Here is a 27,074-nt window from a genome sequence, read left to right as displayed (position 1 = left end):
ACACAAAAATGAATAAACCCTCTGCCTGGCCAGGTTGCGTCCCCCGCTTTGCCTTGGAGAGCTCGGCCAGCCACCCCTGTCCGGTGTCCTGACTGGAATCACAATGGCCACATCCCACATCGCAGTGCCTGCCCCACAGACCCTATCCCCTCCTGGCCATTATCATTCCGGAGCAGAAATCCACCCCGGAGCGAAGCTCATCTGTCATTCAGCAACTCGTAATGACTTGTCAGTTCCTTGCCCTGCCATTTTCTGTCCAATTAATTCTTTTATTGTGCACCAGATAAAGAAAGACAAAGGCGCCCAGCAATAATGATTCATTAAGATGCAGTACCTCCTGGTGCACTTGGCCCCATGCCAGCGGACTGTGCCCTTAACCCTTTGAGGAGTCCTCGAGCCTGATGATGCTGCCACACATGGCACAGGCGCCCTGCCTGTAGGGCCTCGGCAAAGGGAGCTCGGACGGCTGTCAGGGCTGTTCCCAGGAAGAACACTGCTGACCTAGTTAGGGCACCTCAGTGGGGTGGGGGTGGGGGGCTCAAGAGGCCCCTTGCACTTTCCCAGGCCTGTGCCCTGTGGAAAACCAGCCCTCGTTTGGGACTTCTGGGTGGCCCCTGGATCAGGTAGGCTGCCCTGGGGTGACCCCCCAGCCGAGGCTGGACTGGAGGGGGGCTGAGCCAACAAGTCGCTGAGAGGCACAGGGGGATGTTGGGGAATGAAGAAGACCCCAGACTCCTGGGGACAGGATCTGCCCTGGGCATGACTGGCCCCTCAGCAGACAGGCAGGAATGTGCCCATCACATGCCACTCCTCAGCCACACCAAGCCCTCCTCAATTAATCCCTGTGGTCACAGGGTGGGGAGGGTGGGGGAATCAAGTCATAAGGAAGTCAACTAACTTGCTGGACAGTGAAGAGCATCTAATTCTGCCTGCACTGCCTTGACGTGGGGGGATCCAAGGGCTGCAGCAGGAAGGTTCCTGACAGAGGAAACTGCAGGTCTCACCTGGAGCAGGAGGGCCAGGAGAGGCCAGGCCAGTGGGCATGTGGCCCCCATCCTTTGGAAGCCCCTTGTCAACTCCCTTCTCCCTTCCCAGAGTGGACAGCTAACAGCGGATTTGCCCCTGAAAGCAGATATCACTCCAGGGCAAGAGCTCCCCTCGGCCCGAAGGGGCTTCTCCAGCTCACAGGCGTAGGGGATGGACGGGACAGCTGTTTCCCCTTTCTGTCTGAACAGTGCATTTGCTCAGTGGAGATCAGAGGCAGTGCCCTGTTCTGGGGAGGAAATGAAAATGGGGAGCACCCCCAGTCTGTTCCTGGAACGGGCCATTGGGACGCTGCTCTTGGTGAGAACCAGACCCTCAGAAGCTTAGTCAAACGCTGATGGACTTGGGGCGAGGCTTGGCCCAGGAGGGCCTTGGGAATAACGTTATTCATTGGACGTGTCTCCTGCAAAACACGCTGGGATTCAGTGGAGGACCAGGGCTGCCCTGAGGGGCCTCTCCCAGTCCCCCACTCCCAGGTGTCACTTGAGAATGCTATATTCAGGGAGGCAGAGAGACCCCAGACCCCCAGAGCCTAGCCATGTGCTCAGCCTCAATGCCGGAGGAAATTCTGAGGGGGAAGAGAGGGTGGACAGAGGGCCCTCTGGCTATGGGTCTCTTTCTCGCCCAGCCCTCTGCTTTAGCTCAGCCAGGCCCCCTGCTCAAACTGGCACGTGTCCTATTCACTTCTCCATGAACAGGAACAAGCTCAGTCCCCAAGACGCAGCGCTTCTCTTGGAAGTGGAAGGTTTTCTCTGCTCCCACGTGGGATGCCCGGCAGTGACCCCATGGCCAGGGCAGTGGAGGTTGGGAAGGGGCTGGCCGGGAAAATGTACTGCTGAGAACCCCCGCGTGCCTGACTCCTCCTGATGGCCAATTGGAGGGGACAGTGGGGCCGTCTGGGCAAGGCCTGAGGTCCCAGGCATTGAACCCTGCACTTGGCACTCACCAGCCAGAGGCTGGGTGGCATGTCTGGGCACTGATGTCGGTCATCACTTGTCCACCCCTCATGACCTGACAGTTCGACACTCAACCACTCCCAATCGGGCCCCTGTCTTCGAGACCTGCTGGGGAAGAAGGCAGCAGCCCTCAGCCAGGTCGGTCTGGAAATGCCGTGGAGGGGGGTGGGACCAAACCTCCCCTCTCACAGGAGAGGAAACTGAGGCATGAGGGGACGGGCTGGCCCAGGAAGCACACTCGGCTGTCATGGGAAAGGATGGGATGGGCTCTCTTGAGAGGGGCAGGGGCAGAGGCCGAGCCCGGGTGGGCTGTGGAAGGGCCTGGAGAAGTGGGGACAAAGCTTCTTGGTGTCCCCCAGCCTAGCCAGGGCACGGAGTCGGCGGGGGGCTGGCTGTGCCCCCTATCAAAACTTCTGGAAGTTTAAATATGAGTAGATCCACAGAGGATAGGCCAGACCCAGGGCTCGGGCTGCTCCCACCAGGGGAGCTGGGAGGATGTCCTGTGAGTGTCAGGAGCCCAGACCCCCAGGAGTTAACCTTCAGAGCCCGCCCAAGCACAGCCAGCCTGGCAGGGCCTGTGGGTCCTTGGGAACCTGGCACGGCCGCGGCAAACTCGGCACTAGAGAGGGGCAGCGAGCTGGCCTTGGCCAGCTGAGCACCGAGGGTTCAACGCCGAGGGCCATATGGGCCTAGCCAGCCCCTGGCTGGGCACAGGACAGGCTGGGAGGCTCCACGCAGGCAGCAGGCGGCCCTGCGCCCAGCTTTCAGCAGCCCTATCCCTAGACTCCGCCCCACTCATGCTTGGCACAGCCCTGCCTCACAGATGCTCATAAATCAGAGCAGCTCTTCCCAAACACTGCTCCTGGCAGCCTGGACATGGCTCCCCAAGGGGCAAGGGGCAGGGTCTGGAGGGCAGCCGCATGGGTGCCAGTAGGTGAGGAGCAGCAGGGAGGGTACCCCTCCAACTGGCCACCCCACTGCAGACCCCACTGCCTTGTGTGTTCGGATGCCTGAGGAAGCATAACCCTCTTCCCACCCCGAACTGAGAGCCCCGGGGAGCCCACATCCTCACAGCTTCCCCCACCCGGGAAGCCCCCCAAGTGTACCCCTGTGGCCTGGTGGGGGACAGGCCTGACTCTCCAGACTGTTTTCTCCCTAGAAACGCTTTCTGCCAAGCAGAAAATTCCGCCGGGTGCTTGCAGGGCTTTCAAGCAGCTCCCAGCTGGCTGCATGCCAGGGCCGAAAATGCCGCCAGCTCCCTGCACAGCACCACCACCCAGAAACCAGCTCCAGGGCCTGCCTGGGAGAAAACTCAGCCTGAGTCTGCTCCATCTGGACCCATTTGCTACTGAAGAGGCCCCCCAAGAAAGGAAGACATGTCACCCCACTTCCCAGAGCATCTGAGATGGGAATCAGTGAAAGACAGTGACGTCTGGCCACCTCCCCTTGGGCCAGGGAGCTTCCCCCACCCTTGGTGGGGACCTGGGGGGCGGGCACTCCAGTGACCACATCCTCCTGAGAATGTAGACAAGCCTTTCTATGAGTCGGATTTGGTTTTGTTTTTTCTCTAACTCAGGGGCGAGTTCAGGGTTAAGCCAGGAAGCCATCAGAAGCCCTTGGCAGGGCTTTCGCCACCCAATCCCTTCCACAAAGGACCCCGTGGCCACTCATACCCGGGTGGGAGGAGCAATGCACAAAACACACCCCGTGTAGATAAAAAGCGTTTTTTTTGTTTTTAATTTTTATCAAATCAATCTGTACGAAAGTTAGTGTTGCTTGGCCAGGAAGTAGTGAGACACAGCAGGTAAGTGACATCCAAAGTAGTTGCAAACTCACAGAAAAATAGATTGATAAAAATGAGTCTGCTGCAGTTCCCCACCCCCCAAGAAAGAAATACACAAAAACAACAAAAAAATGTCTTTTAGAAAAAGGTAAGAAAGAGTAGAAAAAGTAAAAAGAAGCAACCTCTCCAATGCATTTAAATTTACAAAGTTTTCAAGGCACAGGTGTCCATGAAGTAGGCGGTTATCATATGCTCAGCATACGGTGGAAAAAGCAGTGCAGGTAAATCAGGTGTTATTCGTCTACAACTAAGGAGCTAAAAATGTTCAGCAGAGAATGTTTCAGTTTTACCATTTGGCAGGTGACACCTGGTTCCTAAGAGCTGAATATACGCATTTCTTCAGCCACCCTTCCCAGAAAATTCCAGTCTTGTGCAGCTCAGCGTGGGTGTAGGCAGGGACCAAGGTTCGGTAATGCCCATAACTTCCAGACTCTGACCTAGCTGAGGGGCTGCAACCTGATCACAGACACAAGACAAACCCCTTCTCCTCCCTCGGGTTTCCAGCCCCAGAGAGGCAGGAGCTGCCCAGGCCTCCCCCAGCAGCCTCCACGTGCCTGGAACAAGACCGTCAACCCCACCTCCCCTTTGCTAAGCTTCTGCAACTTCGATTCTGTCTTAAAAATCTACTCTTTGCACAAATGACTTCATTAACTAAACATAAAATAATACAGAACATAAATACATTTTCAATAGCGTTCAAAATGAACCAAACACTTTTATGCTTCCAAAATAAAAAATGAGTGTTAATCACTGTCAAACCTTGCTTGGAAGAGCTCTGACTACAAGAAACGCCTCAGTGCACACGGGTTGGTTGGTCCCAAGAGATGCTCGCGTGGTGAATCCCAGGTGATCTGTAGTTGCCCTGATAACATCATCAGCCAGTCCCGGAGATCCTCCAGGCCTCCATAATGCAGCCGGCACCTGTATTCTCTGTGCTGTGAACGGCTGTCCTGCATGGACAGAGACACGAAGCCAATGTGCTGGTGTCCAGGGTCCTCTGGAACAGTGACCGGGTGGCCATCCTTCATCTTGGAGTCACCAGCCCGTCATTGCAGAGAGGGAGGGAAAAGGAAGAAATAGCTGTCTCGGTGAGACTCTGGAGATATGGAAGCAGAGGGACACCCGTAACCAAACGTGGTTTCCCCGCAGACGCCAGCGGCTGCTTCCTCCACCCTCCTGAGCACATATCTTCCGGAAGATCTCCAGGACTGTTTTTCTTTGTAGAGAAAGTGTCCTCCTCCCTCGCCAGGTCTCTCCTCCCTGTGGCCAGGAACAGGTCCCCTCAGGGCCGGGTCAGTGTGGTGTACATGGGCTGCTCCCAGTTACTGGTGGGACTGTGCGCAGCCGGCATGGACAGGCCGTTAAGCAGGGGTGAGGCATAGGGCCGACGGGATGAATGGAAGTAGGGGTACTGGTACAGGCTGGAAGGGTAGCCAGGGTACGGGCCATAGTAACCAGAGGCCTGCAGGTCGGTGTAATCGCACTGCGAGCCGGGGATGGAGCCAGAGGACACGGAGGGGGAAGCCGTGGTGATGCAGGCCTGCGCGCTGTAGGAGCTGTAGTCAGCGTGGCTGGGAGAGTTGCCGTGCAACTGGTCACTGTAGTGGCTGGGGCTCAGCTGCTCTGTCTTGATGTGGGGCCGTGGGGGGCCTGCCTCAGTGGGCGACGCTGAGGCTGACGAGGCCCCCTTATGGGCCCAAGGTGAGGACACCCCCCTGGTGGCCGCCCCTGCATGGGAGTAGGAGGCGCTCCCATAGGAGCCAGCAGCCACCTGGCCCGGCTCAGCGGTGATGGCCGAATGGCCGTTGAGGGGCAGGTACTGGTCAAACTCATGGACGTCGAAGGTGTCCATGTTGCTGATGACCTCGCTGCTCAGCTCTGAGATGTCCACATTGCTGAAGTCGATGTTCTGGCGGCTGCTGTCCACCAGGCGGCGACCTTCCAGCTTAAGCTCCTGCTTGCCGCCACCCCCACCTGGGTGGTGCAGGTCTGTTTTGGGGGTGGTGGGGGGGGTGGGTGGCCCATGGGTCTGCCCTGCGGAGACAGCATGTTCAGGAATGAATGACCCTTCTGTGGGGGGCGGGTGGGGCCAGCGAGGCCAGCGGGCTGGCGGCGTCAGGGCGGGAGGCAACCAACGGCTAAACTAACCACTGCAGGTAGGGAGCAACGGTTCTTTGTTCCTTCACGTTTTGCAGAAATTTTAGCCAAGCCAGACCCAGACCTCCCTCACTCCTTGCCCAAGAAAATCCCATGCAGCATCGTTCCATGGGAAGGCTTGAGGCTGACGAGAGCGTCATTGTGGAAACCAAGGTGTGGGGCGAGGAGCCAGCAGTCCTGGCTGGCCAGAGCTGGCATTGGGGCATGCTTCCAGATCACGGAGCCCTGTGTGCACAACGGTTCATGCACACAAAACCTTTCTCCCCATGGCCCAGCTGAGCACACTGAGGCTCACGGGATGTCACCAACTTGCCCCTGGCTGCTCTGCTAGCCGGGACACCACCTGGCCAGCCTGATTCTGAATCTGGGGCTGTTGACCACCATATGGGCGGCTTGAATTTGCAAGTGGAGATGGCATGAGGGTGAGGCTGCCGGGCACTGGGGTCAGCAGTGAGTGCTCCACAGAACCCACAGAGGTCAGGGGGAGAGAACCATCTTGGGCAGGACTGACTCTCAGAAAACCCCACATTTCAAGTCACAGGGCCCAAGCAAAGTTACCAGGCCATCAGCACTTAGAAGGGGCTATGCAGCCCCCCTTGAGTATCAGAAACATGTGAGCAGGCACTCAGGGGGCTTTTTCCGGGTACCTGGAGAAGGGCACCTACACTGGAGTGATCCCTGCTCCCCATCCACCCCTATCAATCATCATAGTCACAGCCACAATGCCTGCCTCCCTCACCCCTTGTGGGGGCTCTCAGACCCACCTGTGTTGTCGCCATGGTGGTGCATGTCACCAAGGCCCACATCGGCCTTGTACATGGCACCACTGCCCAGGTGGTGGCCCAGCTCGGCACCGGAGTCCAAGTCGCCCTGGCCGGTCTTCACGCTCTTTCTCCGGCGTGGCTGGTACTTGTAGTCAGGGTGGTCCTTCTTGTGCTGCACCCGCAGCCGCTCAGCCTCCTCCACAAAGGGGCGCTTCTCGGTCTCACTCAGCAGGCTGTAGGGCCAAGCAAGTCGTCAGAGTTGGGGTGCACCCAGCATGGGTATCCCGTGCCCCACAGTGTCCCAGCACTGGCACACATGCTACCCTGAGACTGGCCTGTGGCCCAGCTGGTGGCAGATACCGGGACCGTTGTTCAAACTCTCAGAGTGACCCAGACCAACCCCAAACCAGGAACCTGCTGCATGCACTCTTCATGCCAAGTGTTCCCCCAGCATGAGGACAGGCAGCTCAAGCTTCAGGACCACGCTGGCCCGGTCTGTGGGATTGTTATGGGCAGACAAGCAGCTGGCGCCAGGCCTGCACATCTCCCTCCCCACCTTCCTCCTTTTACTTCCCCCTCCGAGGGTGTGTCTGTCCCTCCCTTTGGGGCTTTCTACTTTTTACAGATGGACAGGGGCCGGATCCAACTGAGAATTACACCGAGACAAAAATGAGACGTCCGGGAATGGTGCCGGGGCTTGGGTGGGCAGATGAAGCCATTCCCAGACTTGCAGACACACACTGTCCCCTCAGACCCTTCCAGAAGCTGGCCTCTAACTGCCTGCAGGACAGGGCATTGTGGGGAGTGTGGGGACTGCCCGGGGCCACAGCCACTGCTTGGTCTATTGGCGGATGTGCCCCAGGCTTGAGCAGAAGGCAGGAAGGAGATATATGTGCTCTTGGAGACCGGTAAGCTCTGAGCTCTGGTTCAGAAACCAGGAGCAGAAGACAGAGAATCAGCACCCCAATCCCAGAGATCCACTTCAAACCCAGGCAGAGGCCGTCTGGCAGGGGTGGGCACTGTGAACAGCTACTGCACTGCCATGCTGATGTCCTACTTTCCCCTTCAGAGAACAAAACAAAACGGCCTCACCATGCCAATGTGCACCAAGTTGGCCTCCGCGGGAGCCCCTTCGTCTCACCCCTTCCTTTTCAAGGGGCTCTGAGGAAGCAGAGGAGATGGAGAGCTGTGGAAAGGGGCCTGCTGAGGGGGCCACTGGCTGCCTTTGGAGGAGCCAGGGAGCCCGGGAGGAGACCCTTCGCAATGAAAGGAACACCTCCAAAGGGCGGCTCCCCACTGCGCTGGGCCTTGTTTCCAGACCTCTCAGCGGGAAGGCACGAACCTCGCATCTCGCTCGCAGCACGCGGGACTTTCACAGCTTCAGTGCCCGCACTCCGCACGCCAGCAGCTCCCCTGGGCATCGGACTCCAGGCTCTGAGTACACTGGGGGCCTACTCTCCTCCTGTCTTCTGCCCGCCCAGATCCCGGCACCTGGCGCCAGTCGGCTCGCCAGGGAGTGTTTTTCCGCTTGGACCCACCCGGGACCCTCGCCGCTGTCCTCCCTTGTCTGGCCCGCCGCCCTCCCACCTGGCCCGCTTACCGCCACAGCTTGCCCAGCGTCTTGCTGAGCTCCGCGTTGTGCAAGTGCGGGTACTGGTCCGCCAGCTTGCGGCGCGCCGCCTGCGCCCATACCATGAAGGCGTTCATGGGGCGCTTCACGTGTGGCTTGGCTTTAAGCGCGCCGCCGCCGCCGCCGCGCACTGGCATGGGCACCAGGCTCCAGTCGTAGCCTTTGAGCACCTGCGACACGGCGTCGCGGATGCAGGCCGGGAAGCGCTCCTCCGCCGCAGCCTCGCCCGCGTTGCCCCGGCCGCCGCCGCTCACGCCGACCGCGCAGCCCAAACCCTCGGAGCCGGCGGGCGAAGGCGGCGCATCCGAGTCCGAGTCCTCCACGTGTGACATGGAGCTGGCAGTGCCCGACGGGCTGCAGGGCGGCTGCGCGCGCGCTTCGCTCATGTCCAGCATCGGGGCCGCGCGCGGGGCGCTCCGGGATGTGCCGCCGCCGCTGCTGCCGAAGCCGGAGCCGACGCTCCTCGCCCCGAAGTAGCCGCGCCGGCCAAGCTTCGTCCCCACCGTCCGCTTCGTCGTCGTCGTCGTCGTCGTCGCCGCCGCCGCCGCCGCCGCCGCCACTGCCGCTTGGTGCGTCTCCGCGCCCGCAACAAGTTTCTTTAAGCTGTTGCCACCAGGCCCCGCCCCGGCCCGGCCCTCATTGGTCGGAGAGCACCCCGCCCCCCGAGGCGGAGCCTGACCCCTCCGCTCCCCCCACCCTTCAAGAAGCCGCCCGGGTCCCCGCCCCACCCTGCGTGCCCCACGTGGCCTGCCCGTGCCCTGCGCGCCCCGCCGCCAGGATGAGCTGGGGCGCCTGGCTACCCCCAAGAGAGCCGAGGAGGAGAGAGGTGGCAGGGCGCCCTGGGTGCCCTGAGCCCGCCGGGACTCTCCGCAGACGGTCGTGTCTCCTGTGCTCCCCATCACCCCGGTCCTGCAGAGAAGCGACACCTCAGGGGCTTTTCACCCCCACATGTCTCGAGCCCAGACGTCTGGACCGTAGCCAGAATGAGCCGGGGACATCCCTGCCAGCCTGCGGCCCCGGGGAGACTCGACCGCGGAGCGCCAAAGCGGGTCCCCGCCCGCCGCCCGGCACGATGTGCAGGGGCCACCCAGCGCACCCAAGTCTGCAGGCCGTGCGCGGAGCCGGGTGACCCAAGGCCCCGGCCCGGCCGGAAGACAGCGTAGAAACCACTGGCTGGGGCGCTGGGCGCGGGCGAGCTGACCCCGGCTGTCGAGTCCCCGGGGCAGCCCGGCGGATGGCGTGGCCGGACGCGAGAGCCCGGGACCTTCCGGGCGTGACCCGGGTGTGGGGCGCCGAGGCTGTGCAGCCCTGGGTGGTCGGCGGAGACGGAGGCGGCTCCTCGCCTCTGCGCCCTGGGCGCGGGGAGAGGAGGAGGTGGGCGTGCCCGGGGGGAAGCGGGGGGTATGCAGCTCTGGTGGGGGCGGCAGGGCCGGAGAGGGGACGTTTCCCTTGAGACAAACGCTGAGCTGCGTCTCGGAGTCCCCGCTTGAGGCCGCCCCCGCGAGTTGGCCTCCGGCCCGGCACTCCTCTAGGGCGGCTCGGATTCTTTCCGCGAAGGCGATGAACTGGCCGCCCCAAGAACGGCACCATCCCTCCCTTTGGACGGCCGCTGGGAGCCACCAGCGTCTCCGAGCTTGCCAACGGGTGACCCTGCGCCAGCGCACCCGGTTCCCCAACCGTGCACCACCCCCAAGTCATCGCAGCCCTACTGAGTGACCGCTGCAGTCTCAGGAGAGTGACGCCCTGTCGCTGACCCGGCCAGCAGAGGGCCTGATCTGTGAACAAGAAACTCCAAACCCAAACTTGGAGGGTCGTGCTGGAACACCTTTGCCGACCCCGCACATCTTTGCCGACCCGGGAGCACTACTTCTGAGGACATGCCTCCCATGCCCATGCCAGCTGAGGAGAAGAGGCCCCTGCTAAGGTCACTGGCACCAGGTGACTTTAGCTACCCAAAGCCTCAGAGCAGCAAATTCCTTAGAAAGGAGGATGTATGTGAACGCTTGACCCCACCCTGGCCAGTCCCCCAAAAGCACCAGAGCTTCAACCCATGGGGTCCAGGGCTGCCTGCAACCCCAAAGCTGAATATTTGGTCAAGCCTGCACCAGTGCCTGGAAGCTGGGTAACACTGACCTCTGGGAGCACTGAGGGCACCGAGGGCCCCAGGGCGGAGAAGGGATTGGCATCATACCTGGGCAGCCCAGGTCTTCTACCACCTGCTGGGGTGACACCCTTGTCTTTGTACTCAGTCTGGTCCAGTGGCCCTGACCGTCAAGGAAAGTGTCATTGGCAGTGTTGCCCTTTCAGGTAACAGTGGCAGGTGGACAGTGCCCTAGAGTCACCTGTCTTCCCACTTCCCACTCGCCTCCCATTGCTCTGAGGCACTACATCCCTCACTTGCTGACATTGAGGGATCAGGTCAGGAAGGAAAGCTCCTCCCCGAGAAGGGGTATTTCTTTCCCTCAAGCCCCCTCCCCACAGCTCAGATGTGGCATTCAAGGGACTAGCCATGGAGCTGCCTGGGGACACCCATGGAACTATTAGTCCATGCAGGACCCTTGCAAATGAAAGAGGGGCACAGGGAGGACAGATGGAGGTGCCCCAAACTGTCACATCCCTCCATCCCCTGTCCCTGGGTCAGTGTTGCTGGTTGGGGGGCAGGTTGGAATGTTACTGAAGAGTAGCCTCTCTTTGCCCACCCCTCACCTGTGCAGGGCCACCACACACCCATTTCCCAGCGCCCTGGACACAGTGAGGTGACCTCATCTAGCAAAGAGGATGCTGACCTGGGAGAGAGTCCAGTGACCAAGGTCACACACAGCATGGCAGGCCTGATCCTTTCCCTGAGCCATAGTGACCCCCAGGGGACTGATGGGGCACTGATTGATGACCCTGGCATGCAAGTGCATCACACTCCCAGGAGGTGGGTGATGATGGGGGCATCACTGCAGGGTATGGCCCAGGCCGGCTGAGAATGAGTGCGGGCATGTCCCCTGAATATGATCAAGAGAGAGGGCGCAGCCCCTCCTGATCGTGGCACTTGGGATTCAGGCCCAGGAGACCAGGGCAGACAGCTAACATGTCTGGTGGCTCCCCAAAGTCCCCTCCCAGGATTGTCTTTAGGCCACTTGGAGGCCTCCATCCTTCACTAGTGCCAACTTCCTTTCATGACCTTTATGGCCAGAGGGGGCCCTCCCAGGACATAGCTTTCAGAAAGAAAGGTATCTGGAGTGGGCTTATTTGCCAAGTATTTATTAAGTGACTGCTGTGTGCCAGGGGCTTTTCTAGGTGCCAGGGCTATGGCTTGGAACGACACTGCACACACCCTGGAGATGCTGGAGATGAAGAAGAGGAGGCAGAAAGCAAACAAGTAAATAAACACATCTCAAGGGACTAGGACATGTGGTTTGGGGGAGGGGGGCTTTGAGATGGCCAGAGAAGGTTTCTTTGAGGAGTTGGCAATTCAGCGGAGACCTGAAGCTTCCAAATGTGTGAAGAGAGGTTGAAGAAAGCATTCCTGTCAGGGGAACAGCATGTGCAAAGGTCCGAGGCACCGGGAGCACAGGGTGTCTCTGGACAGAGAGGGGCCATTGTGCTTCGAAAACTTGTAGGGCAGCTATTTGAACTGCCTCTTCATCCACCTCCTGGACCACGTACTGTTGGTGCAGACCTGCTCCCCTTCCCCCTTCTCTTAGCTCTCCCTTCTTGCCTCCCCACCCCATGCATCAGCTGACATTGTGTGTCAGAGTAGAACTTTGTTCCATAGGGTTTTCAGTGGCTGATTTGTAGGAAGTAGATTGCCACACCTTTCTTCTAAGGTGCCTCTGGGTGGACTTGAACCTCCAACCTTTCGGTTAGCAGCTGAGCGCTTAACCGTGTGTGCCACCCAGGGGCTCCCTAATGTTCAGAACACCCTTTTAAAAAAAGTGCAATTGCAGCAACTTAGCTGATTAATAAAGCACCATTCACAGTCAAGTCCATTCCGACTCATGGCGACCCCGTGTGTGCCAGAGTAGAACTATGCTCCGTAAGGTTTTCAATGGCTGATTTTTCAGAAGCAGATTGCCAGGCCCTTCTTCTGAGGTGTCTCTGGGTGGACTTGAACCTCCAAGCTTTCAGTGAGCAGCCAAGTACGTTAACTGTTTGCACCACCCAAGGACCCCTTTGTTCCCACAAGCCAGCGAATTCCATTCCTAGCTCGAGCAGGTACCCTGCACCAGAATGTTTTATATGATACCAGTCCCAGCCCCATTCCAGGTCCATGCTCTCCAGGACCTCTGGGACCCAACCCTTATCCCCTGGGCCTCTGCCCCTTACCTGGCCCCAGGCCCTGCTGGGGCACCAAGCCCCTCTCTGTCCTGGGCCTTTGGCTCCTCTGAGCAGCAGCTGGGAGGGGCTTTAGCCTGAGCACAGGAGGAAAGCATGGTGCCTGCTCATCGGACTCACCGAGATCTTGTCAGAAGCCTGCACTGCCGGGAGCTGTGCCACCTTATCCTGCCCAATGTCGAGATTTAATTAGGCTCCTGGCTCAAGATGCCCATGTTCCAATCCTCCCAAAGTGGAGACCTCAAGTCGTGTTCCAAGTACAACTGGGAAGGCAAATGGGGCTTGGAATAAACATGTCAAGAAGAAAAATCCCCTTTTCTGCGTGAAGGGCCCCGGCTGGCCTCATGGGCCCTGACCTCCCCCACCATGATGGAAGATTCCAGAGACCCCTGTAAGCCCCAAAGGCAAATTAAAACACACCCTGCAAACCGATCTCTGCCTCTCCCAAGTATTTTTTTCTGACGATGGGAAGGGGAGTTTAATTAAGACTGCCCGTGGTGGGTGCTCAGGCTAATGGACGACAGCCACACAGTCCTTTCAAAGCACGAAGTGGATGGCGCAGTTTGTGAGCACGCTGGCCTCCAGAAGGCTCAGGCATGGTTCTGTGCCAAAGTTCTGCTGCCGAGGGTTCTAGTGAAGGGACAGAAGGCAGGGGTAATTATGGGTCTCCTTTTGCATTTATCCCCTTGGGGACTGGTACTGGACAGTGATGGGGGCAGGAGACAGCCACTGCCTGTCTCAGACCCCTTGCCTCCCCCACTGGGGATGGGTGGGGGCTTGGGAAGGTGGTGGGGAGAGCCACTGCCTGTCTCGGATGTCCAACTTCCCCAGCTGCAAACGCTAATGTCACCTTCCGTGGGGCCATGTCATTTGTGGAAACAGGTCCATCAGTACCTGTTCCCACAGCCCCATGACCTGAGACAGGGGGAGAAGGGTTATCTTTGTGCTCAGACTGGTGTTGTCCACCCAGTCGCCTCTGTCAGCCTGGGAAGGCAGCGGCTCCTTGGTCAGGATCAAGGAGCTCCCCTCGTCCCCACCCCCCCACTGGCTAGTCGTCAGGGAAGGTGGCTGGGTCTCGGAGGGCACCTAGAATTGGGGCGTCCTGCTGGCTGGAGGTTGGCAGTTCCCTCTGGGATTTCTGCCCGGAGGTCCAGCCTCTCATCTTGTGGAGGGATGCTGGCAGGTTTTGAAGAGGCAGGCACAGGCCTGGGCTACAGAAGATGGGGGAAGAGTAGCTCTAAAAGTTACCATTATGGGTGAAGTGTGTCCCTCAAAAGGACATGCTGAAGTCCTAGCCCTGTACCTGTGAATGTGACTTTTTTTGGAAATACGGTCTTTGATGATGCTGCCAGTTAACATGAGGTCATACTGGAATAGGTGGCCTCGATCCCACCTGAGTGGTGTCCTATAAAAGAGGTAAAGAGACACAGAGACAGACACATGGGAGAAGCCGTGAGAAGACAGAAGCAGAGATGGGAGTTATGTGGCCACAGGCCTAGGAACCCCTGGGGCCACCAGAAGCTGGGAGAGCCAAGGAAGTGTCCTCCCCTAGAGCCTTTGGAAGGAGCATGGCCCTGCTGACACCTTGATCTCGGACTTCTGGTCCCAGAACTGTGAAAGAATGAATTCCTATTGTTATAAGCCTCCTGTGTGGTACTGTGTTACAACCACCCCAGGACACTGATATAGGTGTGGAAAAGGTAGGGAGTTGGAAGACTCCAAAAAGGATTTGAGGTTCCGGAAGGGGGGTGTTTTGACCTCACAGGGGCCTGACGCTGTTGTCCATGGCTGTTTGGCTCTGGGCGTGTCACAGAGTCTCTGGTGGAGAGGGGTTGGAGTGCCTGTGAACGAGCTAGCATGGGTGGGACGTTGGCATGCAGCAGCCAGCATCCCAGCTAGCGACTTAGCAAGCTCATGGGGGAGGGGGAGAAAGAGGGCATCTGGGCTCCACTCCAAGGAGAACATGTAATAGCATGGTCACCCACTGTCCCCAGAAAGGAGCCGTCTGCTGCTTCCATTGCTGTGTGATCGCTCCAAGGAGGGTCAAACGCTGGTGCTGGAAGCTTCTGCTCAGGCCAGGCCACCCAGACCTCAGCTGACCTACCCACTGGGCACAGAGGCTCAAGGGAGCCCAGACTGGTAGAACTGCCCTGCCTACACGAAGCCTTTGGCTTTGAGGGTGTTTTTTTACACAGCTTTGAGTGGCAACCAGTAGCTGATACACTGACTGCTTTGCTCACTGGTTCAGCTGTGTGGGCAGATCCTGGATGAGGCTGTTTCTCAGCTCAGAAGAGGATTCTAAGGAAATCAACTACGCCTCCTTTTTCTCTCCTATGGCTCTACACCCAGAGAAGGTAAAGACGCTGGCATTCTCTGCTTTCTGTTCTGCCTAGAAATCGCACTTGCCAGCTTGCAGGGCAGCCTGGGCCATGTTTCCTTCTGGGTGCAGGCATAGGAGCTCGTGGCTGGGAGCTGGGGTGCTGGGAGAGGGAATGCCGAGCCAAGCAGCACAGCTGTCTGTGACTCACGGTCCCAGGACACCCAGCACATGTTACGGCACCTGCTTGGCGCCCCCTGCCTGCACCTGCTACCTCCCCCCGAGGGTTTTGGCCACTGGACAGCCAGGACTGGACCAGTCCCAACTGACCACCCCTTCAAAGAAAGTGACAGATGTTAGCATACACACATCCTGCTCCCTCCACAAACAGATTTCAAGAAATGAAAAATTGGGGTAAATGGAGGGTGCACAAATCGATGCTGGCCCATGCAGGGTTCTTCGGGGTGCAGAGACAGCTGCAGCCCACGCCAGGGACAACTGGCCCAATGGGGGGGCTGCCAGGCCAGGGTGCCCAGGGACAACTGGATGAGGTGCTGACATAGGGCTCATTCCTCAATGATGCTACCCTGCAGCTGCTGGGAGGTCTGACAGCCACAAACTCCTGTTTGCCTGGGCCCCAGGGCTGTCCTGGGGGTGGCTGCGGACCACTCCCACCTAGGGGCGGCTGGCTTATTCACTCTCCTGCTGACTGCTTCCCTCCGGGCACTGCTCCCCTTGGGGATTCTCTCATCTCTCCTCACCTCCTTTCTCCAGACCCTTTCTCCCCTCTCTGCCTACTCAGCCATACTTGGCCCTTTATCCTGGCAGCCTGGGGGCCTCCTAGGGCCAGCCTGGCAATCTGAAGCCACATCTTGGTTCGCTCGTGGCCGCCCTTCCTTGTGTTTTCCTTTCATAGAGTTCCTTGTTTGAAACTGGGCTCAGGAGCTCTCCCCAGTCCCTTGGTGTTGGTGAAAGGTGGCTCAGTGCAGACCTGGGGGATTGTGGCGAGTGGGGTACAGAGACAGCGTCTTAGTGGCCCCCTGGTTGGTGGCCCCTCCCTCAAGGCTTCCAGAGAAGTTTTGTTAGTTTTAAGCAGCACACCTTCTTAGAGCATACATACCCATTGTATGTTAAATGGCCATACGTGCCTAACAAAGATGAAGAGGGAAGTTTAATTGTAAATGACGTGCCTTATTCCACCAGGTAAAAGGAATGCCTTCTGGTGATTTCTGAGACACCAGTACTGCTGCAATGGGTGGGTGCTGAGCAAGGGCAGGCTCTCCTGGCCAAGCCCTGCTCCAGGCGGCCCACTCCCCCGCAGGTTCTAGATCCTTGATGGACGAGGCACTCTGCAGTCATTATCCCAGGAAAGCCTACCCCGGAGGAAACATGAGCTCCCCCCAGCAGACCCTCCCACTGGCTGCGCCCACCCCGGGCAGACCCAGAGAAGGAGCCTGTGCTGGAGCGGGAAGCTGGAACAAGGGGCCTTTCTGCTCTGCACAGTGTGCCATTGTGCCCTCCTCCGGGGAACAATGCAGCCCTAGTAAGGGGAAGTAGAGAACAAAAGCCCCTTTGTGAGGCCTGTCTCCACCTGAAAAGAGTGCCTAAGGTCACACCTGATGGTAGATCTGTCCTTCCTCTATCTGTGTCCCCTGAGCAGCTCAGGCATCCAGGCAGGGACCCAGGGAGGGTTGGGGCAGGCCTGTGCTGTGGGCGCTGGGCTCTCTCTGTTCTCCCCAAGCAGTTGTGCTGGCCCCACCTGGCCTGGCTCCTGGACAGCAGGGCGAGAGGTGCAGGTGGTGGGCTTGTGTGCAAACACCTGGCTTCAAGACACCACCCAGGCTAGCTGTCCCTCTGAGCCCCAGGAGCCCTCAGGCAGGCGCTGCCCTGGGCCGCAGGCTCCTAGGAATTCAGATGTCTGTGTCTACTGCAACATCACTGGCAGGCTGTGCTTTGCAGCTGGTTCCCAGGGAAAGGAAAGGAAACTTTTTTACCCCACTGTAAAATGCACAGACATGCTATTGCCCCCACCCCAGGGAGGCTGGAGGCTGGGTAGGGTTTCCAGCAGCTGTTGGCTGGTCTAGATTCGGGAATTCAGTGCCCAAGAGTCAGTCCCTGCCCTCATGGAACTCACACTACAGGTGGTGAAGACCTAATGATTAAAAAGTAATTAAATAATCAATAAAGGTGGATCACCGGAGGACACAACCATCAGTAAGTATATGTCAAAACACTAGGAATAAAATTGAGAGAATAAAAATAAGCACGTGTTTAACAAACCAGCCAACTAGGATAGACAGTTGCAATGTACACAAAAGGAGATCTTTAATATGTAAAGAGTTCTGACAAATGAATAAAAAATAACCTAACTCACACCTCTATGATTTGCCTCCAATAACCTCCTAGGGCTCTGATGCCTACCCTGAACACTCCCCTCCCTCCCTCCCTCCCTCCCTCCCTCCCTCCCTCCCTCCCTCCCTCCCTCCCTCCCTCCCTCCCTCCCTCCCTCCCTTCCTTCCTTCCTTCCTTCCTTCCTTCCTTCCTTCCTTCCTTCCTTCCTTCCTTCCTTCCTTCCTTCCTTCCTTCCTTCCTTCCTGGAGTACCTGCAATCCCCCACATTCCAGTAACCTCTCTTGGGCAGTTCCTGGCTGCCCCCAACCTCAGAATGTGGGGACGCTGGTGCCCTAGCCATGGTTTTGCTTGTGTCAGTCGGTTCTTCCCCGCTGGGGCTCCTGGATTCACCCCTTTCCCCTGGCCTGGGATCCAGTCTCAAGGACCAGCAGGAGCACTGTCTGTAACCGAGGCTTTGCTTGCCTCTCAGGGACAGGGGCAGGAGGGTGAGCTGCAGGATCTGGCTGAATTTCAGGGCACAGCCCCTGCCTCCTCTTTCCCCCAATCCACAGAGAGCAAAGACAGAAGGTGAGGGGCCTGGCTCCAGGCACACGTACCTGCTACACCCCTGTTACACACCCCACTAGGCAGCACCGCAGCCAGGGAGCGTGGAGTGAAGCATCTTGCCTCTCGGCAGGCCCATGGAGCTTTAGACGGCCTTGGCTGTCAACGGGGTGGCCCCTCCCTGGATGCTGACCAAGCGTCCCAGCAGTCTCTGTCACACTTTTGTGCTACTGTCTGTGTGTGTCTCCCTCCCCTAGAACAAGTGTTCCGTGAGGGCAGACGACACACCGATCCTGGGCCAGGAGAGGACGGGCTCTCCACCATGTTCACTGGTGGCATGAATGAACGAATTAAACGCATGCATAAGTAAGCGAGGGAGGCAACGGCGTTCATGCACAAAAGGAGTCCTGTCCCAGGTATCCACACCTTACTTCTGCAGCGCAGAGCTCAGCCTGCGGGGGGCGCGCGCGTTCTCGTGCCTTGCGCGCGCTCCTCGCACGTGGGCGGAAGCGGTGAGAATGGGCGGGGCCGGTGAGGGGATGGGCGGGGACAGTGGGAATGTGGGCGGGACTGGCGAGTTGAATGGGCGGGTGACGGGTTGGCGGGGCGGTTGAAGAGGGTGGGCAGGGCCTTCGAGCGTGCCCCGGCGCACGTCACTCCCGCGCATGCGTCCTGACGGCCCGGCAATGGCGGCACCGGTGGAGTCGCTGCGGAAGAGGAGGTGCGGGGACGTGGGGTCTGGGTCTCCCCCCGCGCCAGCGCGTGAGCCTGCGGGCTACCCGACCTGCCTCCGCGTGGGCACCTTCTGGCTGACCAGGATAGTGCTCCTGAGAGCCCTAGCTTTCGTATACTGTGAGTCCGCCACGGGCCCGAGGCTCCCTCCAGTGCGGCCGCGCGCAGACCCCCGCCCGGAGCCGCTGGTGCGCGGGGACACGCGGCACGCACGTCCCTTCCCCATGCACGCGCCCCTTTCCCGCGCTCCATCCGTGTGTGCACCCCACCCCCGACCAGTCACCGCGCCCTTTCCCCACTCACGCGCCGCCTCTCGGCCTCCGTCTGTGTGGGTGCCTTACAACTGTCCCTTTACTGCGCCCCCCGCTCAAGTGCGCATGGGTTCTTGGTAGGTGAAACCACACCTGGACCCCCTGGGCATTCCATCCTCCCACCCGGAGCCCCCAGACCTACCTGCCAAAATCGGCGCCAGTCTCGGGCTTTCCAAAGCTCGGCACAGCGCTGGCGGGTAGCGGCCCCAGGCTTCTCTCCCAGGATCACGGAATGTCTTCGTATGGCTTAGCTGGGCACCAACTAAAGTCACCAAACTCAGTAGTCAGCATTCGGAACTTGAGGCCTCCCTGCAGAGCTGAGTGGAGCCGGGCAGAAGGTGGATGTTTAGGTGCTCTGGTGAATCACCTCTACACCCTTACGTAAATGCAGATGCACTTCCTCCACCTGTACGGATGTACTCCTGCCCTTTTAAATATAAGCACCCTCTCCTCTTTAAGTGTAGAGGCCTCTTTGCCCCTGTAAATACAGGCGCATTCCCTCCCCCATAAATACATATACACATCCTGCCCCTGTAAATACAGCAGCACCCCTGCCTATATAAATGCAGGGAGATTTATAATCGTGAGAAGAAGCAGTTTTACACTTTGCTGCATCCCGTGCACCTTACAAGTCCCATGGGCTACATCCTGCGCCCCTGTGCACCCCTGCCTGCAGTTCTTCAAGAACACTAGTGGAGTCCTTCAAGTCCCCTGAAGGCTGAGCTAGAGGGGACACTGACGGCTGCTGTTGTAGCTCCTTTAATGTTTTCAGCCAAACTCGTTTGCCCTGCAACCCAGACTTTTTGGGGGAGAAGGGGCAGCTTTGATGACTTCATTTGCTCAGAGGCTAGGTTGGAATCCAGATTTGACAACTGGCTGAACACTGTTCAGGCTACAGTTGCCTGCTGACCACCGTCTAAGGAAAGCGGTCACATCTCTAAACCTCTGGATGACTGGCCTGTTCTGATGCAGCTGCTAATTCCACCTCCCTCTCACCTCCAGGCCCTAAACCACCGAACTTAGATTTGGAAGGTCCTATGAGTATGGAGGAGCCCTGGTGGTGCAATGGTTAAGTGCACAGCTGCTAACCAAAATGTCAGCAGTTCAAATCCACCAGCGGCTCTTTGGAAACCCTATAGGGCAGTTCTCCTCTGCCCTACAGGTTAACCATGAGTCAGAATCAACTCAATGGCAGCAGGTTTGGTTTTTGGTTTTGGTGAGTATAGAAGGGTGCCTGAGTGTAGCGAACAGCTTGCACTTGACTACTAGCCAAAAGGTTGGCTGTAAAATTCACCCAGAGGCTCCTCAGAAGAAAGGCCTGGCAGTCTGCTTCTAAAAGTCCACACCTTTGGTAACCCTATGGAGCAGTTCTCCTGCGCACACATGACTCGATGGGTTTCGGTTTGGTGTTTTTGTGTTTAAGGAATTGCTAATGGACCCATAAGTAAACTGTTCAACAAGCCTGACTTGTTAGTACCAACGAAAACCAAACCCTCTGAGCTTCTCAAATAAACTTGGAAGTAGGGGAGAAGACCAGGTTAGGAGCCCAGGTGGCTTGGAGCAAGTGGACAGTCATGCTTTCGGAGAGTTCTAGAGGGTGCTGGTCCAGGGTGCACCTCGGGCCTTTAACGCCTAAGAGTTTCATTTCTCCATCTACTTCCCTCCCACATGGATGAAAAGGGTAGAATGCAGAAGCTCTTTGGAAGGTTGGTCCCACAGCTGTGTAAGAAGTCCCGGTAGCATTGCAGTGCAGTTGAGAGGCCCGGTTTTATGTTTCACATGAAAACTCAGGCCACCTCCTAGGACACATTAGAAAACTTGGTCATTACTGTAAGATTTTCTGGAAGGGGCTCAGTTTACTGTGGAATTTCCTACATGGGCTTTCAACTCAGTCTTTTTTGTTTTAAGTTATTATAAAAATAGTCCTTGCTAGTGTGGCTTTATCTTCCAAAGTATTAAATAGTCATTCTGTAAGTTGGAGCTGTCACCTAGCAGAGATGAAGTCAAGATCAAGCTAATATCTTGAGACTTTAATAGACTTTTAAAAGGGGAGCCTGGAACAGTGCAAAAACTAGTGGTTTTGCTCGCGGACAGCACAGCTTTATAAAAATGGGCTCCTGGGCTCTTTCATTGAGCCAAGGCTGCCTTTGATCTCTGCAGGGAATCTCTCATCAATTCAGAAGGAGACAATTTTAAGTCACTGGGTCAAGCAGGCACTTCAAGTCTGGTGCTGAAGATAGAACGACTTGCGTTAACATAAGCATTTTTTCCCCATCTTGTGAGTAAGTGTATTTGGGGTAGAATCATTTTTGATATCTCAGTCTTCAAGTGGTGTGGTTCTCTGGCAAACGAGCGGGCCCCGTGCACTTACCTCCTTCTGTTGTTAGATGCTGTCCAGTCGGCTCTGACTCATAGTGACCCTATGTACAATAGAACGAAACACTGCTGGTCCTGCACCATACCCACAGTTGTTACACTCGAGCCCGTTGTTGCAGCTACTGTGTCAGTTCCTCTCCTTCAGGGTCTTCCTCTTTTTCACTAACTCTCTACTTTACAAGCATGTTGTCCTTCTCCAGGGACTGCTCCCTCCTGATAACGCATCCAAAGTGTGTGAGACGTAGTCTTGCCATCCTTGCTTCTAAAAAGCATTCTGGTTGTACTTCTTCCAAGACAGATTTGTTCTTTCTTTTGGCAGGCCATGGTATGTTCAATATTCTTCGCCAACACTACAATTCAAAGGCGTCCGTTTTTCTTCAGTCCTCCTTACTCATCGTTCAGCTTTCGCGTGCATATGAGGCCATTGAAAACACCACGGCTTGGGTCAGGTGCTCCATAGTTTTCAAGGTGAAGTCTTTGCTTTTCAACACTTTAAAGTGGTCTTTTGCAGCAGATTTGCCCGGTGCAATGCGTCTTTTGATTTCTTGACTGCTGCTTCCATGGGTGTTGATTGTGGATCCAAGTAAAATGAAATCCATGACAACTTGAGCCTTTTCTCCGTTTATCATGATGTTGCTCATTGGTCCAGTTGTGAGGATTTTTGTTTTCTTTATGTTGAGATGTAATCCATACTGAGGGCTGTGGTCTTTGATCTTCATTAGTAAGTGCTTCAAATCCTCTTCGCTTTCAGCAAGCAAGGTTGTGTCACCTGCATAACACAGGTTGTTAATGCATCTTCCTTCAGTTTTGATGCCCTGTTCTTCGTAGAGTCCAGCTTCTCAAATTATTTGCTCAGCATACAGATTGAATAAGGATACAACCCTGACGCACACCTTTCCTGACCTTGAGCCACACAGTATCCCCTTGTTCGGTTTGAACAACTGCTTCTTGCTCTATGTACAGGTTCCTCGTGAGCACAATTAAGTTTTCTGGAATTCCCGTTCTTCACAATGTTATCCATAATTTGTTATGATCCACACAGTCAAATGTGTTTGCATAGTTAACAAAACATAGGTAAACATCTTTCTGGTGTTCTCTGTTTTCAGCCAGGATCTGTCTGACATCAGCAATGATATCCCTGGTTCCACACCGTCTTCTGAATCCGGCTTGAATTTCTGGCAGCTCCCTATTGATAAACTGCTGCAATTGCTTTTGAATGATCTCCAGCAGAATTTTACTTGTGTGTGATATTAGTGATACTGTTCGATAATTTCTGCATTTGGCTGGATCCCGTTTCTTGGAAATAGGCATAAATATGGATCTCTTCCATTCAGTTGGCCAGGTAGCTGTCTTCCAAATTTCTTGGCATAGACAAGTGAGCACTTCCAGCGCTGCATCTGTTTGTCGAAACATCTTGATTAGCATTCCATCAATTCCTGGAGCCTTGTTTTTCACCTGTCTCCTAGGTGCCCTGGTGGTACGGTGGGAAAGTGCCCGGTTTGTCAGCAATTCGAACCCACCAGCTGCTCTGCAGAAGAAAGATGTGGCAATCTGCTTCCATAAAGATTACAGCCTTGGAAACTCTATGGGGTAGTTTTCTGTCCTGTAGGGTTGCTGTGAGTCAGAGTCTTCATAACCTGTCATCTTGATGCATGGACTTTGCTTCCCATGTTGAACATGTACTCATGCAGCACCCGCTGCACGCCAGGTGCACCTCCCCAGGCTCCTCTGGGTGCTTTCCAAGTGCACACTTGCCCCTTACTCCGTGGGACAGGACTCCCCATCCTGAGCTGTGGGTATGGTGCTGGCCACTCAGAGTTGGATGCTTATAGGTATGTGGGTATCAAGTGCCCATAAGTGCCCTGAGGTGCTGGATACCCTGTAGGTGCTGGGCACCCATAGATTTCAGCTGCCCTGTAAAATGCCCTGTGGATGTCGGTCTGTGGCTGCTATTTTCCCAAGTTGGCAGAAGTGCTGTAGCCAGGACACTGACAGGCACCTGCAGTGAGAGTGTCCTTCTGTCACGAGAGGGGAAGGAGGCCAACGAGAGCTTCAAGGAGCTCTTAATGAAGAGCCTGGTTGCCGAGTGCCAGCGGCACCTGACCAAACCCGGTGCCGCTCGTGTTGGTGGCTTTGGTTTTGTCCAGGAAAGGGAGACATTCCCTGGCCCAGCTTCATTTTAGACCCACAGGGTATGTGGGAGTCTGGACCTGGCAGCTTCTCCCCGAGTGCACACAGGGCCCTTGCTTTTCAGTTTAGATGTGCTGTGCGTGTATTTTGTGCAATGCTCAGCTGTCTTCCTTATTCACATCACAGGTAGTTGAGAGGTTTATGACTTTTTGTCCCCTGACTAATAGCTGTAGTCTGAGGGCTTTGAGGTAAATGGAAATAGTACTTTCTGAAATTGTCGTTCATATCAAGCAAATCTGCAGGGGATCTTGTTCACTCGGCTTCCTTTTCAGAGGCGGGGTAGTCAGAGCGGCAGAGGAGAATCGTGCCTGCACCACACTTGTGAAGCTCTTAGCTGTTCTCTGGGGAATTTGAGGAAAAAGCAGAACCAAAAAAATAAATAAAATCATGCCTTGTTCTAATGATGAATCTGTGAAGCATCTCATAACATGGAGTGATCTGGAGTACATTATGCTGAGTGAAATGAGTCAATCACAAAAGGACAAATATTGTATGAGACCACTACTGTAAAAACTCATGAGAAGGTTTACATACAAAAAGAAACAATCTTTGATGGTTACGAGGGAGAGGAGGGTTGGGGATGGAAAAATACTTAATAGACAATAATAAGTCCTAACTTTGGTGAAGGGTAAGACAGTACACAATACTGGAGATACAAAGATTCAAGGGAAAGATTAGTTCAAAGGACTAATGGACCACATCTACTATGGCCTCCTCCAGACTGAGTCCAGTAAAGTCAGTACAACCTGTACAAGACAAGGGCATGGTAGCTCCATAGACACATCCAAACTCCCAGAGCGACCAAATTGCTGGGCTGAGGGCTCTGGGGACTGTGGTCTTGGGGAACATCTAGCTCAATTGGCATAACATAGTTTATAATGTTCTACACTCTACTTTGGTGAGTAGCATCTGGTCTTAAAAGCCTGTGAGCAGCCATCTAGGATACTCCACTGGTCTCACCCCTTCATGAGCAAGGAAGAGTGAAGAAAACTAAAGATACAAGGGAAAGATTAGTTCAAATGACTAATGGACCACATCTACTATGGCCTCCTCCAGACTAAGTCCAGTAAAACTAGATGGTGCCTGGCTACTGCCACTGACTGCCTGGACAGGGATCACGATAGGGGTCCCGGACAGAGCTGGACAAAAGCGTAGAACAAAACACTTAAAAAGAAAGCCCAGGCTTGCTAGCCTAACAGACTGGAGAAATTCAGTATGGCCCCTGGACACCCTTTCAGCTCAGCATTAAAGTCACTCCTGAGGTTCACCCACCAGCCAAAGATTGAACAGGCCCATGGAACAAAACAAGACTAAAGGGGCGTACCAGCCCTGGGGCAGGGACTGGAAAGCAGGAGGGAACAGGAAAGCTGGTAATAGGGAACCCAGGGGTGAGAAGGGAGAGTATTGACATGTTGTGGGGTTGTTAACCAGTGTAGTAGAACAATGTGTGTACTGTTTGATGAGCAACTAGTTTGTTCTGTAAACCTTCATTTAAGGTACAATTAACAAAAAAAAAGAAAAAGATGTTAATTTAAAATATTTAGAAGGAAAAAAAAAGTCTTTTCCATGTCTTTTCCGCATTATATCTCTGGTAATGGCAAACCACAGGTGCTGGATAAATAATTTTTTTCACAGTTAAAGAAAAATTGTGCCTTGTTCTATGTTGGTTTGAGTATTCAGTGGTTCTAAAAGTTCATGGGAGGCTAGCCTTGTCTCTTCTCCAGGCCATTCCAAGTCCAGTGCATGCTTCTCTGTTAAATGCATCCAGTTTGTTTAAAAACCAAACACAGCTGCCTTGCCCCTGAGCTCACCTGTAGTACATACTTTCAAGAATGCCTGGTCCAAGACTTAACAGTGGCAGTCACTGGGAACCAAACGATCTGAGAAGATATTCGTAATTTTTTTTTTTTTTAGTAATTTTTATTGTGTTTTAAGTGAAAGTTTACAAATCAAGTCAGTCTCTCACATACAAACTTATATACATACTCCCATTTACTCTCCCCCTAATGAGTCAGCCCACTCCCTCCTTCCAGTCTCTCCTTTCGTGACCGTTTTGCCAGTTTCTAACCCTCTCTACCCTCCCATTTCCCCTCCAGACTGGAGATGCCAACACAGTCTCAAGTGTCCACCAGATAAAAGTAGCTACCTACTCTTCAGCATCTCTCTCCAACCCATTGTCTGGTCCATTCCATGTCTGATGAGTTGTCTTCGGGAATGGTTCCTATCCTGGGCCAACAGAAGGTTTGGGGACCGTGACCGCCGGGATTCTTCTAGTCTCGGTCAGACCATTAAGTCTGATCTTTTTATGAGAATTTGGGGTCTGCATCCGACTGTTCTCCTGCTCCCTTAGGGGTTCTCTGTTGTGCTCCCTGTCAGGGCAGTCATCGGTTGTGGGCGGGCACCATCTAGTTCTTCTGGTCTCAGGATGATGTAGTCTCTAGTTCATGTAGCCCTTTCTGTTTCTTTGGCTCATAATTACCTTGTGACCTTGGTGTTCTTCATTCTCCTTTGATCCAGGTGGGTTGAGACTCATGGATGCATCTTAGATGGCCGCTTGCTAGCGTTTAAGACCCCAAATGCCACACTTGAAAGTGGGATGCAGAATGTTCTCTTAATAGCTTTTATTTTGCCAATTAACGTAGATGTCCCCTGAAGCCATAGTCCCCAAACCCCTGACCCTGCTTTGCTGACCTTCGAAGCATTCAGTTTATTCAGGAAACTTCTTTGCTTTTGGTTTAGTCCAGTTGTGCTGACCTCCCCTGTATTGAGTGTTGTCCTTCCATTCACCTAAAGTAGTTCTTATCTACTATTTAATCAGTAAAAAGAACCTCTCCCACCCTTCCTCCCCCCCACCCCCAGCCACGAAAGAATATGTTCTCAGTTTAAACTATTTCTCAAGATCTTATGATAGTGGTCTTATACAATGTTTGTCCTTTTGCAACTAATTTTTTGTCTGTTTTTAATTTCACTGAGCATAATGTCTTCCAGGTTCCTCCATGTTATGAAACGTTTCACAGATTCATCGCTGTTCTTTATCGATGCGTAGTATTCCATTGTGTGAATATACCATAATTTATTTATCCATTCATCTGTTGATGGACACCTTGGTTGCTTCCATCTTTTTGCTATTATAAAGAGTGCTGCAGTACACATGGGTATGCATATATCTGTTTGCATAAAGGGTCTTGTTTCTCTGGGATATAGTCTGAAGAGTGGGATTGCTGGGTTGTATGGTAGTTCTATTTCTAGCTTTTTAAGGAAAGACCGAATTGATTTCCAAAGTGGTTATACCATCTGACATTACCACCAGCAGTATATAAGTGTTCCAATCTCTCCACAGTCTCTCCAACATTTATTATTTTGTGTTTTTTGGATTAATGCCAGCCTTGTTGGAGTGAGATAGAATCTCATTGTAGTTTCAATTTGCATTTCTCTAATGGCTAATGATCAAGAGCATTACCTCATGTATCTGTTGGCCGCCGGAATGTCTTTAGTGAAGCGCGTGTTCATATCCTTTGCCCAGTTTTTAATTG

At 55.0% G+C, this 27,074-nt stretch overlaps 2 protein-coding genes across 6 annotated transcripts in view; one reads left to right on the top strand and one right to left on the bottom strand.

Moving 5' to 3' along the window:
- Positions 1–3,726: 3,726 nt before the first annotated feature.
- SOX8 (SRY-box transcription factor 8) lies at positions 3,727–8,964 on the bottom strand. Its single transcript, XM_049903261.1, has 3 exons — positions 8,365–8,964; positions 6,765–6,997; positions 3,727–5,877 (listed from the first exon to the last, which is right to left on the bottom strand). The coding sequence occupies exons 1-3, from the start codon at positions 8,787–8,789 to the stop codon at positions 5,126–5,128; spliced, it is 1,410 nt and encodes a 469-aa protein (XP_049759218.1). The 5' UTR covers positions 8,790–8,964; the 3' UTR covers positions 3,727–5,125.
- Positions 8,965–14,937: 5,973 nt separating this feature from the next.
- The window catches only part of LMF1 (lipase maturation factor 1), a 104,776-nt gene continuing 92,639 nt past the window's right edge, over positions 14,938–27,074 (top strand). For 2 of the 5 annotated variants that reach the window (XM_049902828.1, XM_049902827.1), the window contains exons 1-2: positions 14,938–15,074; positions 18,190–18,348. In XM_049902828.1, coding sequence (XP_049758785.1) covers positions 18,324–18,348 — 25 coding nt within the window. In that variant the 5' untranslated portion in view covers positions 14,938–15,074; positions 18,190–18,323. Of the gene's footprint in view, positions 15,075–18,189; positions 18,349–18,473; positions 18,785–27,074 lie in introns of those variants that run through there. The other 3 variants (XM_049902826.1, XM_049902825.1, XM_049902830.1) reach the window with 3 other exon arrangements.

The sequence above is a fragment of the Elephas maximus genome, chromosome 12 (genome assembly GCF_024166365.1).
Source record: "Elephas maximus indicus isolate mEleMax1 chromosome 12, mEleMax1 primary haplotype, whole genome shotgun sequence".
Taxonomy (NCBI): Eukaryota; Metazoa; Chordata; class Mammalia; order Proboscidea; family Elephantidae; genus Elephas; species Elephas maximus.
The sequence above is the reverse complement of the archived record's forward strand: the minus strand, read 5'-3'. Positions and strand labels throughout refer to the sequence as shown.